General features: G+C 58.5%; 1 protein-coding gene across 2 annotated transcripts; it reads left to right on the top strand.

The window, feature by feature from the left end:
* Positions 1-8: 8 nt before the first annotated feature.
* LOC129197626 (uncharacterized) lies at positions 9-3911 on the top strand. Of its 2 annotated transcripts, XM_054806254.1 has the most exons (3): positions 9-438; positions 534-1006; positions 3432-3911. In XM_054806254.1, exons 1-3 carry the CDS (start codon positions 251-253, stop codon positions 3731-3733), a joined length of 963 nt encoding a protein of 320 aa, XP_054662229.1. In that variant the 5' UTR covers positions 9-250; the 3' UTR covers positions 3734-3911. The 2 variants fall into 2 exon arrangements, with proteins under 2 accessions (XP_054662229.1, XP_054662230.1); XM_054806255.1 differs by lacking the exon at positions 9-438 and having other exon boundaries at positions 525-1006.
* The last annotated feature ends 9184 nt before the right edge of the window (positions 3912-13095 follow it).

Raw genomic sequence — 13095 nt, 5'->3', positions numbered from 1 at the left:
CGCAAGCGCACTGCGCGCCGCCCGCGTGTCCCCGGGGCGTCGGGAGGGCGGGGGGGGGGGGGTGTCTGGGCCCCCCGCGGGTTCCCCGGTGCCCAGTGGGCCTCCCCGTGCCCTGTGGGGTTCCACCTTCCTCCACGCACCCCCACGTTCCCCCTGCAGCCCCCGTTCCCCCTCCACCTGTGGTAGCGCTCTGCCGTCTCCTCTGGGCCCCCCCTGTCCCTCGTGGGGCTCCCCGGGCTCCCCATTTCCCATGGGACTCCCTTCCCCCCACTTTAATACATGTTTTTTAATGCCAGAGCTGCCCCTCCACTCGAGGCCCGAGTCACGTCCCCCCCACGGTCCTTTCCAGGAAGACGGAGACGTCCCGCTCCCAAACCAGGCCACAGCCTCTGGTCCCTGCGGATCCTCCCTTTCGGGGACGCGCCCCCTCCCAAGCATGTGAGTTAGAAAACTACCGGCAGAGAACAGATTGTTCCTGTCTGCTGCTTTGCCGCGTGCGTGTAAATAGTTGTGTGTCATTTACCATCTGGCAGAGGGATCCGAGCACTGAGGCGGCGGCGGCGGTGGCGGCGGCGGCACTTGGGTGCCAGCGGAGAGGCAGGAGGTGTACCGGCGCCGCGAGTAGTTCGTACGGCTCAGGGGCTGCTGGCAGGGCAGTGCCTGTTCGCTGCGGTACGATCGGCAAACGATAGTCGTATCTGGGACCGTCGGACTGGGAGTCCCCAGCCCCTCCGCTGCTGGGGTGGTGGATGTGGAGGGGAGCCAGGAGGGATGAGCGTGGGCTCTGGATGTGTTTTCGGGAGCCATCTGCCTACACTTGCCCATGAACAAGCAAAACACGAGCTCCTCAGAGGACCTTGGTCCCTGCCAGCAGCTCTGCCTGTCCCAGAGAGACGGTGGCTGCGTGTGCCTTTGGGTGGGGACCCAGCGCCCACCACGGCCGCTTCCCTGTGGCTTTGTGAAGGCATTTCAATGATCCTGGAGTCACCACAGGCACGGAGAAACAGTGAGTCAGGCCCCAGAATTGCTAGGCTCGGCTGCCGCTCGCATTCAGTGACAGATTTTTGAAGCTGAGGTTGAGGGTTGTTCATGGTTTGGGTTTTTTGGGGGGGGGGGTTCAGATGATTTCTGGATTCGGAGATTTGGAGACTTGTGTTTCCTAGTTTGGTTTTGGTGTGGGGGGTTTTTTGCTGTAATGGGAAGACTCTTTTTCTAAGACAGGACCCCTCGCACCAGCTGAAATTGTCACATCTTCATTCCTGGGAGGATTTGGGAGCACAAACGCCCCTGCCTGGGATGAGGATCATGACAGACCTGCAAATGCCGGGGGTCAGGCACTACCAGTCCACATAAGCAGCATCTTCCACCCACTCCACCGAACCACGAATGACTCCGCAGCATGTGGAGCGCACGACGATCAACTCCTTAATCTGTTCTTTTGTTTTAATATTATTATTATTTTCCCTTTTAATTGCTTGTGATCGCTCTGAAGCTTTAACCCAGCCGCAGTGAGCATGATTCATCCTGGCTGCTGTTAAGGCAGAATGGGATGGTTACAACGCCGCTCTCCGCTGCGTTGACGTGATATACCGTGCCCATGAAATAATCTATAGCTGGCGTTATGGGGCCATATATCCTCTTGAATTGCAACACCCTAAATGTGATAAATATCAACTTAATCAATACGAGTTCATTCTCCGTTCTCCTTCTTTATGGAAAATCAGGCAGACTCCCAACCTGTTTCCATAGGAACGGGCTGGGAGATTGGGAGAACCGCCGGCTGCCGAAGGCCTGGCATTAACGCAGCCACGGCGTCTCCTTCGCGCTGGCAGAAGCTCCGGCAGCTTCCCGACATCATGGCCGCTTAAAGCCAAGGCAATTTGTGCTGGAGATAAGGAGCTGCTGACTGATAACTGGCTTAGCACCCGTGTTACCCCCCCAGATTTTGGCAGAGGATGGAGAGGGCTCCTTTACTCACCCAGCACCAGCATCCCCGCCCCGGGGACTCCCCCAAACCCGCAGCTTCTCCATGGCTGAGCAAAGGCTTCCCCGCGTGATGGCAGCATTTGCTAAATCTCCAGCGCCAGCTGGAGATGCCTCAGGTGTCTGCTTTGTTTTGCTTCCCTCTTAGAAATGAGAGGAAATAAATTGTAGCACAGCTCCCCCGCCCGACTTTCTGTTCAAATGCCAGCTCTCAGCTAAGGCTATTGTTCCGCAGAGTTTCATTTTAGACTGCTTTATTAGACACTCTAAAATATCACTTCCTTGGTCGTGAAGGCAGCCTGTTCCTACAAGAGAGATAAAAGCCAATGGCTTGATTGCGAAGGGGACGTTTTGTTACTCTCCTAAATCAGCTGACTGCATTTTTTTTTTTTTTTTTTTTTAATTGAAGGCAGCCCTGGGAGTGGTGGTGTATTATTAGCCTTGCCGATGCCTGCTCCCCTCCGCCCCAGGGGCAAGCTCTGCTTTAGTACTGCCGAGGCAAGAGGTTCAATTAGGTTTTGGCCTTCTTTGCAGAAGTGCCCGTCAAGTGCTCCAGGCTCCGCGTATGTGGAGCAAGGAATTGGGCCGAGTCAGTTCCCACGTCCTCCCAAACGTTTGCTCTTTCTTGTGTCTGGCCACGGACGCACAACTGGCGCCAGCACGGAAAAATCTCTGTAACTCCAGTGCCTTCAGTTCCCCTTGGAGGGGAGAAAATATTTTCTTCCGATAGATTCTTGTTGTAGCTATAAGCACGGTGCAGGTAATGCACGGGAGATGCTGCCCCATCCTGAGCCCGGGGCTTTGGTCTGGGCACTGCAGAAAGGTGCTGGCTCCCAAAAAGTGATTGTTTTCACCCGCTTTGCCCCCTCCTGCTCCCCAGGGGCTGATTCCTGGCTGGAGAAGCAGCAGAGCTATCCAGGGCATTGCACAAGCTTTTCTCTGAAGGCTCCTCACCGCTCAGCGAAGGAGCGAACCTGAGCTTTGCTACAGCCGTGGCAGCTGCCATGTCTGTGCTCTCGAGACGTCGGCAGCGATTACTCATCTCGAGAGCTCCCAGTGCAGAGCAGAGGGGAAGGAGGGGACTCCGTCACGTCTCCTGGCACCTCTGTCCACACGATGCTTATCCCCTTCAGGCGTCGGTGCGCTCCAGGCTCTCTCCCACAGCCTTCGTCCTTGGCTCCGAGCTGCCGTGTAGCCCAGCAGGGAAAGGCAGGTGGGGCTGGCACAGCTGCGGCAGGCGAAGGAGCCGGCGCGGTGACTCCCACGGCAGCTGCGGCGGTGGGAAGCAGCGTGGTTTTATTCTGGCTGTTACAAAAGGTACCCTTGAAAATAGGCAGGAGAAGGCAGACTGCGGCGCAGCCGCCCGCGTGGCAGGGGGATGCCACGTGAGCACAGCCTTCACCTTTAGCTCTTGGATGCTAACGGGTTCATCCGTTGTGTTTTTATAGCCATCGCAGCGTCCGCTTGGCAAGACCTACCCTGCGGTGCTCCCCTGGCCGTCGCGGCACGGGGCTCCTCCTGCTCGGAGAGGGGCTGTGGGAAGACGAGCCGCTCCCACCGCGACGACGCATGCTTCAGACGCCGGCGTTTCTCCTCGGCGTGGCTCCAGCCTGGTCAGCCTCTCCCTTACCGAGTTGGCGTCTCGTGGGTGATTGCCAAAGCATCGCTGCGGAGTGTCAGACGGGGACCCCGGACAGACCTCGAGCCACCCAGCACCTCTCAGAGTTTGTTCCTGGAGGGGGACCAGTGAGGAGAAGGGCGTTACTGTCTCTGCTCTGAATTAGTGCACCTGATGCAGCAGTTCCCACAGAGTGAATCAGTTAAATTAATGAATCCTCCCTAATGCCGGAATTTTAGGAGCTTCCTAACGTGTGTCAGTCGATGTGTCATTAATACTCTCTTCTGTGACCTTTACGTTGCCATCCAAGTCCAGGTTCTCCTTTTTGCCCTTTGCTATTCCCTTTCATATTTAATATTAAATCTGATTTATCTGCAAGAGAGCTTTATCCTGTGCTCGGACAAATCAAAACGATTTCACGAGCCCTCCCCAGGGCAGAGCCGCGGGTGGGAAAAGCCTCGGTCTGAGGGGAAGAGGCATCCCGTGCGGCCCCGGGCAGAGCTCTCCGCTGCTGCTCCCCTGCCGCTCGTCACCGCGCCGGCGTCCAATTTTCACCCGCGTCGCTTGCAGTACTTGCCGCGGGGCTCCCTGCTGACTTCTCCCTGTTTTCTTCAAGGTCAGTGCTTGGCAAACCCGGCCTGGGCAGCTGCTGCTCTCTGCTCCTCTTGATTTACGTGCTATTGAGCACAGAGAGACTCTAATGGACCAGCTCGCAGGGGAAAACCTGGCGCAACCGGGTCTCCGAAGGGCTTCCTCGCGTGTAGGACTCCTTGTGCCTCCCCTGGGATCCCATTCCACCTCCTTCCCTGCTTTTTCTTTATTTGCTGTGCATTATTTTTTTCCCCGCAGCACAAACCGACTGCCAGAGCCAGTGACATGCGCTGATGGAGAGGCAGGAGAGCGGCCGGAGGGAGTGATGGATGGCACAGGACATGCCGGTTGCAGATCTCAGGGACATGTACAGCACTTTAATTGGTCGGCCTGCACAGATTTCCTCACAAACAGCATTTTTTCAATCTAAGAGAAAGCAAGGAACTGGAACGTGTCTTGCTTCTTTCATGACTTCCCTGGAGGCAGCAGCAGCACATTAAGGAAAAAGAGAAGGAGGAGGAAAAAATAGTCAGAAGCACCAGGTGGCTGAATATCTTGCAGCCTAATTGATTCCTCTTTAATTAGTACAAAACCTGTTGCTCTCAACCAACGTTCAGCGCCAGCTTTGGAGCGAGCGGCATCCTCCCAGCCCCACGCCAGCGTGGCTTGGCGTGGCGGAGGGAGGCGAGGAGCTGCAGGAAACGCTGCGGGGTTGTCAGTGCCTCTTCCGTACCTGGGAACCAGGGCCACGTCCAGCTCCTACGACTTTCTTCCAGGCAGCGAGAGCGGGAAGGAGGAGAGCCGGCCGTGTCGGTGCCCGTCACATAGCGAGCCACAGCGAGGGGTTTGGATGGGACCATCTGGAATAACTTGAGTCTTCACGGGGGTTCCTGTGCCCGTGCCTGGCCTCGCTTGGGAACTGTTCACCAGTTCTCACCCAAATCCAGTTCTTTTTCAAATGGAAAAGAGTTCAACTTCATGTTCAGTGAAATTACTTCTCTGCTTTTTGCCTCCTGACTTTCAAAAGGATGTCCGAGCCCTTGCATGGGTGCGAAACCAGGCTCTGCGTCGGCACCGGCTGCTCTGGGTTAGGTGGTGGCTTTGCCAAGCGCGTCAAAACTCCCCCCCTGCAGCGCCCGGCCATGTCTCTAGCACTTCTGGAAACGCTACCTTAGGGTTTTAATTCTTTGGTGCTGACCTGTGCACGGGCTTCCCCTGGCACAGGGGGGCTGGGGGGGCTCTCCGGTCACCCAACGGCTTTGTCCCAGTGGAACTGGGAGTGAGACTCCTCTGCTCCTGGCCCTGGGTCTCTGGTTCTGTTGGAACATCATCGTGTACGAGATGACAACACGTCTGCAGGTTTTGCAGCAAAAGCCCCTGCCACCGGGCGGCTCCCCAGCAGGAAACCCAGAAATTTAGGTAGAAAAGTGTCATTTACCATTGCATTTTACAGCTGGTTCCTGCTGAGAAACCCTTCTTACTGTGTGAGCGCCAGGCCAGCAGGCTCTGAGAAACGGAGATGGCTTCTTCCATCCCGATAAACACGCAAACGGCCACAAATGCCATTAACGTGAGCCTGGCATCTTTTCGTGCAGATGCATCCTCTCTGGGTGCTCACGGGAATTGCAGGCGTGTCTGGGAGGGAAAAGGAATCACAGAATCCTGGAATGTCTTGGGTTGGAAGGGACCTCCCAGCCCACCCAGTGCCACCCCTGCCATGGGCAGGGACACCCTCCACTAGCCCAGGTTGCCCAAAGCCCCATCCAACCTGGCCTTGAACACTGCCAGGGAGCCAGGGGCAGCCACAGCTTCTCTGGGCACCCTGTGCCAGGGCCTCAGCACCCTCACAGGGAAGGATTTCTGCCTCACATCTCATCTCCATCTCCCCTCCTGCAGCTTCAGGCCCTTCCCCCTTGTCCTGTCACTCCCTGCCCTTGTCACCAGTCCCTCTCCAGCTTTCCTGGAGCCCCTTTAGGGACTGGAGGGTGCTCTGAGGTCTCCCTGGAGCCTTCTCCAGGCTGAACAAGCCCAACTCTCTCAGCCTGTCTCCATAGCAGAGGTGCTCCAGCCCTCTGATCGTCTCTGTGGCCTCCTCTGGCCTCACCCCAACAGCTCCATGTCCTTCTTGTGCTGGGGCCCCCAGAGCTGGATGCAGCACTGCAGGGAGGTCTCACCAGAGCGGAGCAGAGGGGCAGAATCCCCTCCCTCGACCTGCTGGTCACGCTGCTGGGGATGCAGCCCAGGACACGGGTGGCTTTCTGGGCTGCCAGCGCACATTGCTGGGTCATGCTGAGCTTCTCATCCCTCAACACCCCCAAGTCCTTCTCCTCAGGGCTGCTCTCCATCCATTCTCTGCCCAGCCTGTAGTTGTGCTGGGATTGCGCCGACCCACGTGCAGGACCTTGCACTTGGCCTTGCTGAACTTCATGAGGTTTGCACGGGCCCACCTCTCCAGCCTGTCCAGGTCCCTGTGGATGGCATCCCTTCCCTCCAGCGTGTTGACCACACCACACAGCTTGGTGTCATCAGCAAACTTGCTGAGGGTGCACTCGATCCTGCTGTCCATGTTACTGACAAAGATGTTAAACAGTGCTGGCCCCAGTACTGACTGCTCAGACATTTCTCTGCAGAAGCTTCCCAGGCCACCTGCCCTTGCTTCCAGCCTCTGCAGGCTTCCTTTTTTTGTCTGAGTTTGTCCAGGAGCTCCTTGTTCACCCACGCAGGCCTTCTGACTTCCTCTGGTTGGGATGCATCGCTCCTGAGCTTGGAGGAGATGATCCCTGAATACCAACCAGCTGTCTTGGGCCCCTCTTCCCTTCAGGGCTTTGTCCCATGGTATCTACCAAGCAGGTCCCTGAGGAGGCCAAAGTCTGCTCTCCTGAAGCCCAGGGCAGTGAGCTTGCTGTGCGCCCTCCTCGCTGCCCTGAGGATCTTGAACTCCACCACTTCATGGGCACTGCAGCCAAGGCTGCCCTTGAGCTTCACATTCCCCACCAGCCCCTCCTTGCTGGTGAGAACAAGGTCCAGCACGGCACCTCTCCTCGTTGGCTCCTCTGTCACTTGGAGGAGGAAGTTATCATCGATGCATTCCAGGAACCTCCTGGATTGCTTGTGCCCGGCTGTGTTGTCCCTCCAACAGATATCGGGGTGGTTGAGGTCCCCCATGAGGACCAGGGCTTGCGAACGTGAAGCTGCTCCTACCTGTCTACAGAGGGTGTCCGCAGAGGGCCTCCTGCAGAAGCAGCTGTGGCCTGAGCAGGAAGCTCAGGAGCTGAAATACACCCCGCCGGCCCTTGCACGCCGCCCCAGCCCCGCAGGTCACCGCTGGGCAGAGGGGCCGTGCAAAAGTGGCCCCGTTGCAGGCGCCGGTGGCTGATGAATCGCAGTGGTACGGCCCCAGAGCAGAAGCCGGAGCATCCCTCTCCGGGCTCTTGAGAGGAGCGGTTTTCGCAGTGCCGAGCTGTTCGGCTGATGTTGCGCAGACCTCTCCCAAGGCCTGCAGACCTCACACCGCCGCGTGATAATTAACCGTAACGAACAACCCCGTCGGTGCCTGGAATCCCAAGGCGGGGGTGATGAATTAGCAGCTGAGCAGCTTTGGTTTTACCTTGGAAAAGGAGCCCATTGGAGATGGAAATAGCTGCAGGACGGGCCCCCAGCTGATTTTATTTCTGCAGCAAGCGCAGGAGGGTGCTTACAGGAGGTTTTTCTGCCTGGGCTGGGGAGCCAGGGACCAGATCCGGATTGCCCAGCTGGAAGCTGCGGCTCCCCCTCGCTCACCGCCTCCCCCATCCCCCTGGGAGCAAAAGCTGCTCCGCAGGGAGAGAAGCTCACGAGAGCCGGGGAAACGCCGGCATGCAGGAGCACCGGAGCCGGTTTCCTGCCTGCAAATGCAGAGCCTGATCCAAAGACCCCGGTCCCTGCCTGCCCTCCTTCACCCCCTGCGCGCTGCCTCCCACGTCCTGCTCGCTCCCAGCGGGCAGGTGCTGAGTCAAACCCCGCGGAGCCATTTGCGTGTGGTTTTCCCTTCCCTTGCGGAAGGCCGGCCGTTCTGCGCCGTTTATAAAAAGCTCTCTCCGTAAGGAACTGTTGAGCTAAACAATAGCTTTTTTTCTTTTCTTTTTTTTTTTTTTTCCTTCTTTTCCTCCAAATTGTGCTTCCCCTCCTGGCACCACGTACCCCGGTGCTGCCCTGGGCACGTCACACCGGGGTGGGTGAAGATGCCCAGACCCTCGCAGCATCCTCCTCCTCCTCCTCTCCTCCCTCCTCAGGCTGGGAAAGCGAAGGGCAAACAGCCGCAGGGAGGCAGAGATCCACGTTACGGACATGATTCTCTTTCTCCTTGGAGAAGCCTTAATCTCAAGCCATTAATAAAAACAGATTTCGTACCGCACGCGAAAGATTAAACGAATTTTGCCTCGTCTCCGTGGGCAGTATCAGAAATACAGCTGCCTTCGTACGTTGGGGCTCTGCTGTGCCAAGCCACTAATACTGGAAATGAAGCTCGAGGGATTTAATAACCTACCAAAGAGTCCCCCAGACTGCTGGGGGTATTTTTAGGCTTTACGAGTATTAGCTCCAAAAAAGCCCAATTTATTGATTCATCGCGATTCAACTACCGCACGTCACGCCCACCCCCTCCTCTGCTGGCCCCACAACACCCATAGCCCCGTCGACACCCTCCTGGCCCACATATGGGGATGCGTTTTGGGGGCAGCCAGTCCCTCGGGCTGCTGCCTTAGTGCCCGACGGAGCGAGCCAAAGCTCGCGGCGCGGCGTTGCCAGGCTCTGAGCGAGGCTTTTGACTCGTCGCCTGGATTTCGCGGCGCTCAGTGGGAAAAGCTCCAGCTTCCCCTTCTCTCTACTGATGCATTCCCTCCGCGAAAGTTGTTTTTGTGCCCTTTGCACCCCAGCCGGCTTTTATCCTCATTTCTTTAGAGGTGAGGAATGAACCCAGCCGTTAGCGGAGCTTGAGGGAGCAGCCCTGCTCTGATGTTAGGGCAGAACCGGGGCGAGCAGGAGGGAAATCCTGGGGGATCCTTGGCGCAGAGCTGGAGGAAGGAGCATCCACAGCTTCTGGAGCCACAGCCTGAGCGCGCAGGAAACCCAACCTCCTTCAAAAAAGCCCTTTGGGGAGCACGTGGCTGGAAAACCCCTCTCTGCTCGTGGGAAGCAAGGCAGCTGCCCGGGATCCAGGGACTCCGGAGAGGCAGCAGTTAGTGCACGTGGTTCTACAAAGCACCCAGCGGCTCCGGCGATGCCGCCCCAGCCTCAGCATCCCCCCCCCGGCATAAGGGAGCGAGGACGCTTCCCCCTCGCCAGGATCCCCCTAAAGCACGCAGACGGATCCCGAGAGGCACAAAGCTGCTTTCCTGGGGATGCACGGGAGAGCTCAGCACCCTTGGGGGAACCACCGCGCCGAGCACGACCCTCGCAGCGCGAAGCTTTCCTACGGCGGGGTGTAACCGGGGCAGAAACGCCTCCAACATCGCTCCGCAGCCGGACTCTGACCCCGGCGGGGGGGAGGAACGGAGCTCCCAAGACCGGCAGAACAGAGGGGTCGGAAGCATTTACAGATGTATGTATATATCATATATTTGTGTGTGTAACTATACATAGATAGCTGCATACTTACACACCCGCACAGGTAAATATTTATAGATACTGACCTCTTCAGATTAAAGTCCAAGGCACTTTTTACAGTGAACAGGTTAAAGCCATAGTTTAAAACATGCCTGTTTCTGGGTACAGCTTGGGTTTATGGCAACGCTGTGGGGACGGGCCAGTCCCCGCTCCCTCCCCCCCGGCCGAGAGCTTGGACCAGAAGGAGGGACGTAAGCCCCGGGGCCAGATCCTGACCGCAGAGACACGCAAGCGGCTCCCGCTGGGAGGTGCGTGGGCAGGTCAGGGACATGCTGAGACCTCAGCGGGGGAAAGAACACTTTGGGCAGAAGGAGGAGGAGCGGAGCTGGGCGCACGTCTTGCAGTGCCCGCAGCACGGGAGCCCCCAGCCCGCTCGAGCACCCACCGGGCAGGCAGTGCCAGAGCCCTGCCCGGTGTCCCGCGGGGCTCTGAGGTGGCTCATTCCACAGGGAAATAACTAATCCCACAGAGCAGCTTTTCCTCTCCCCTGTAAAAACACCTTTCTACCACCCCAAGCCCTCTGGGTGCCTTTCGGGAGGGAGCTCGGAGCTGGGAGAGGAGAAACTGGGAGCGGCGCAGAGCCTTGCAGCAGCGTCTTCCTCTTCTCAAACAGCTGAGGTACCACCTCGCTCCCAGCAAACCTTCCCGCTGGCCATCGCTGGGAGATGCTGGGCAAAGAGAAGCCCAAGGGAGAGCGATGCGGAGAGCCGAGCGCCCTGGAAATCCCCGGGGCACCCCCAGACCCAGCTGGCAGCGGGGGGGGGGGGGGGGTGCTCAGCCAGGGGACCCAGCCCCTCTCCTCCGGCAGAGCTATAAACCCCTTCAGTGGTCCCGGCCGTGTCCCAGCACGGGGGAGCTGCCCCCAACAACCGCCCCACAAGTAAAGGCAAACGTGTGGGGCAGGACCAGCCCCAGGCGGGCAATCCCAGGTGCCCGTGGCTGTCAGCTGGGTTCTGGGGGGGGATTTCAGGTCTAGGGACCAGCAAGGAGCTCAGGACAGGAACCCGACCCTACTGGGTTTAACTGGCCTGGGAGGGTCAGGCCAGCACAGCCATGCTGGTAATAATGGTGCTAACGATGACAGCGCGGCAGTGACGGCGGTTCTGCGGGGGAAGAGCCGGCGTAGGGTTTTTAGGCTTTCTCTGGACAAAAGCAGCGGGAACTGGTCCCGTCGGCGCTGCTCCTTCCCGGCCGCGGTCACGCTCTGGGAGGGAAGACTGGCTGGGAAGGAGCGTCGGGGCTGCAAAAGAACTTTTTAAGACTTATTTGCCCACAAATCTTGATCCAACGGGGATCAGGTCCAGCAGCTCAGGAGCTGGAGGTCAGGAAGAGACGCTCTCTGAGGCTCGAGGAGTACGTCAGCCGGAAGGCTGAGACGGAGCCGTCCCTGCAACCTCACTGCGTTTCTCTCGCACGCTCAGGACTTCGTCCCCCTACGCCTTTGCAGCCTGAGATGGAACGGAGTGAAAGCCGCAGCTCCGCAGAGCAGGGCGTGAAGCCCCGACCCGACACATCCCGGGCACGGCGGCTGCGTCGCCCTGGGGCAATTCCCTCCGGGAGAGCAGGATTGCTCCCGGGAACGCAGCCCAGTGCGGGTCCAGAAATTAGGTGTTGACCTGAGAATTAAAAGCGAGCGCGCTATTCCTGCCTGCCTCCTTCTGAGCGAACGCCGCGCAGCCCCGGCTCCGCGTCTGGAGAGCCAAAGCAGGCAGGAACAGTCCTGCCTGCCTGCCTGCCTGCCCGCCTGCCTGCGGGTCCCCGGGCCAAGCACAGAGCAGCGTGTTTCGGCGGCCAGCGCGGTGCAGACCAGCTTTGCCGGGGAGGAGGAGGTTTGTGCCCTCGCCCTTCCCTAGGCACGAGTGATTCCCTAGTTCGAAGCCTGCCCGGATCCTGCCCGCGCTGAACCGGACCGTGCCGAAAGCCCAACCGGAGCAGGGAAGCAGCGTGCCCTGCACCACAAAAGCCTCCATCCTGGGGGAAAAAGGGGGAATTTTGGCTCTTGCACAGTTTGTGGGTCCCTCCTTCAGCCGGAGGAGATGATCAGGGGTGGGGAATGGCTTTCCAGAAGCTGCTGAGACCCTGGGAGAAAAGGGGGGGGGACAGACCTTTCCCCAGGGAGAAGCAAAGCTCCGGTGCCATCGGGCTACGTGGATCTGGACCTGCTAAAGTCCAGCTTCCAGGTAACGGGAATAAATACCCAGGGGGGTAAAGGATAAGGAGCATGGGGAGCTTTCTGGCTGGGATCCTGTGCCCCCCCCCGCCCTCCCTGGCCTCCGTCCTCGCTGGGAGCAGCGGCTGTACTCAGAAACAGACATTTTTGGCAGCAGGCTGGCATCGCTGCCTGCCGACAACCGGGTTGGGTACAAAACCATAATTGAAAGTTACAATAACCTTTATAATATAGCAATATATTTCATAGTTAAAATAAACTATTATGCTTTCCCCTATTGTTAAAAAAGAAGCGAGCAGTACAGAGGCAAGATGCAAACCCAGGTTGAAGCTCCTTAATTCTGGACAGAAACGTCTGTGAGTTTGCAGAGAGGACGTGGTATTTTTCTGGCGTTTCTAGGACGTTTTCTCACAGGCAGCGCGGGGAGGAGGTACGTGGAGCAAAAAAAAAAAAAAAAATAACCAACAACCCGAAGCTGTGCCAAAAATGAGCCTGGCTGTGGCTGGGTGGGTCCTGGAGGGGCTTCGGGGTTCAGCTCCGTTGGCGCGTGGGGTCGGACGCTTCCTGTCTGCGGGAGGTCTGCATCTCTTTGGGATTATAACTCTGTGTCGCGGTTTTGTTCTTGTGCTTTTCCTCCACCTCGGTCGCTGGGCCCAGCTCTTCTCTTCGCTTGTCCTGATGCCTTTTTGGGGCTGCAGGCTCCAAAATTACCTTCTCAGGTGTGTGGGGAGCATCGTGCCACGGGGAGAGGGAGCCGTTTGTCCCTGCCGGCCGCCGCTGGGAAGGGAAACTCCAGCTTGCGCTACCACGCTGCCCTGGGCGTGAGCTGGGGGCTGCTGGTGACCGAGAACGGCTCGCAGGGAGCAGGGCGGCAGCTCCAGGTGGGCACCCCCGTGCCCAGAGCCCGCTGGCACCGGGGGACGCCACGGGCTGGACCGTGCTGGTTGGTTCCCCCCCGCCCCATGGCTGCCCTCACTGTGGCCTTGGGGCAGCTCCCCGATCCCCCGCGGCGGGGCTGAGGTTATTTGGGGGGCTGGCCTCAGTGAGCCCCGTGCTCAGGGCGATGAGTCAGGGCTGCTGGCACCCGGCT

The sequence above is a fragment of the Grus americana genome, chromosome 29, assembly GCF_028858705.1.
Source record: "Grus americana isolate bGruAme1 chromosome 29, bGruAme1.mat, whole genome shotgun sequence".
In the NCBI taxonomy this organism is placed as follows: domain Eukaryota; kingdom Metazoa; phylum Chordata; class Aves; order Gruiformes; family Gruidae; genus Grus; species Grus americana.
This window is presented reverse-complemented; position numbering and strand designations above follow the sequence as displayed.

Excerpts from the sequence above, each read along its gene's own strand:
- LOC129197626 (XM_054806254.1), top strand. The coding sequence starts at position 251 with ATGGGACTCCCTTCCCCCCACTTTAATACATGTTTTTTAATGCCAGAG. Across the intron at positions 439-533 it reads ACGCGCCCCCTCCCAAGCAT|AGGGATCCGAGCACTGAGGC; the intron begins GTGAGTTAGAAA and ends ACCATCTGGCAG. Across the intron at positions 1,007-3,431 it reads ACCACAGGCACGGAGAAACA|CCATCGCAGCGTCCGCTTGG; the intron begins GTGAGTCAGGCC and ends GTGTTTTTATAG.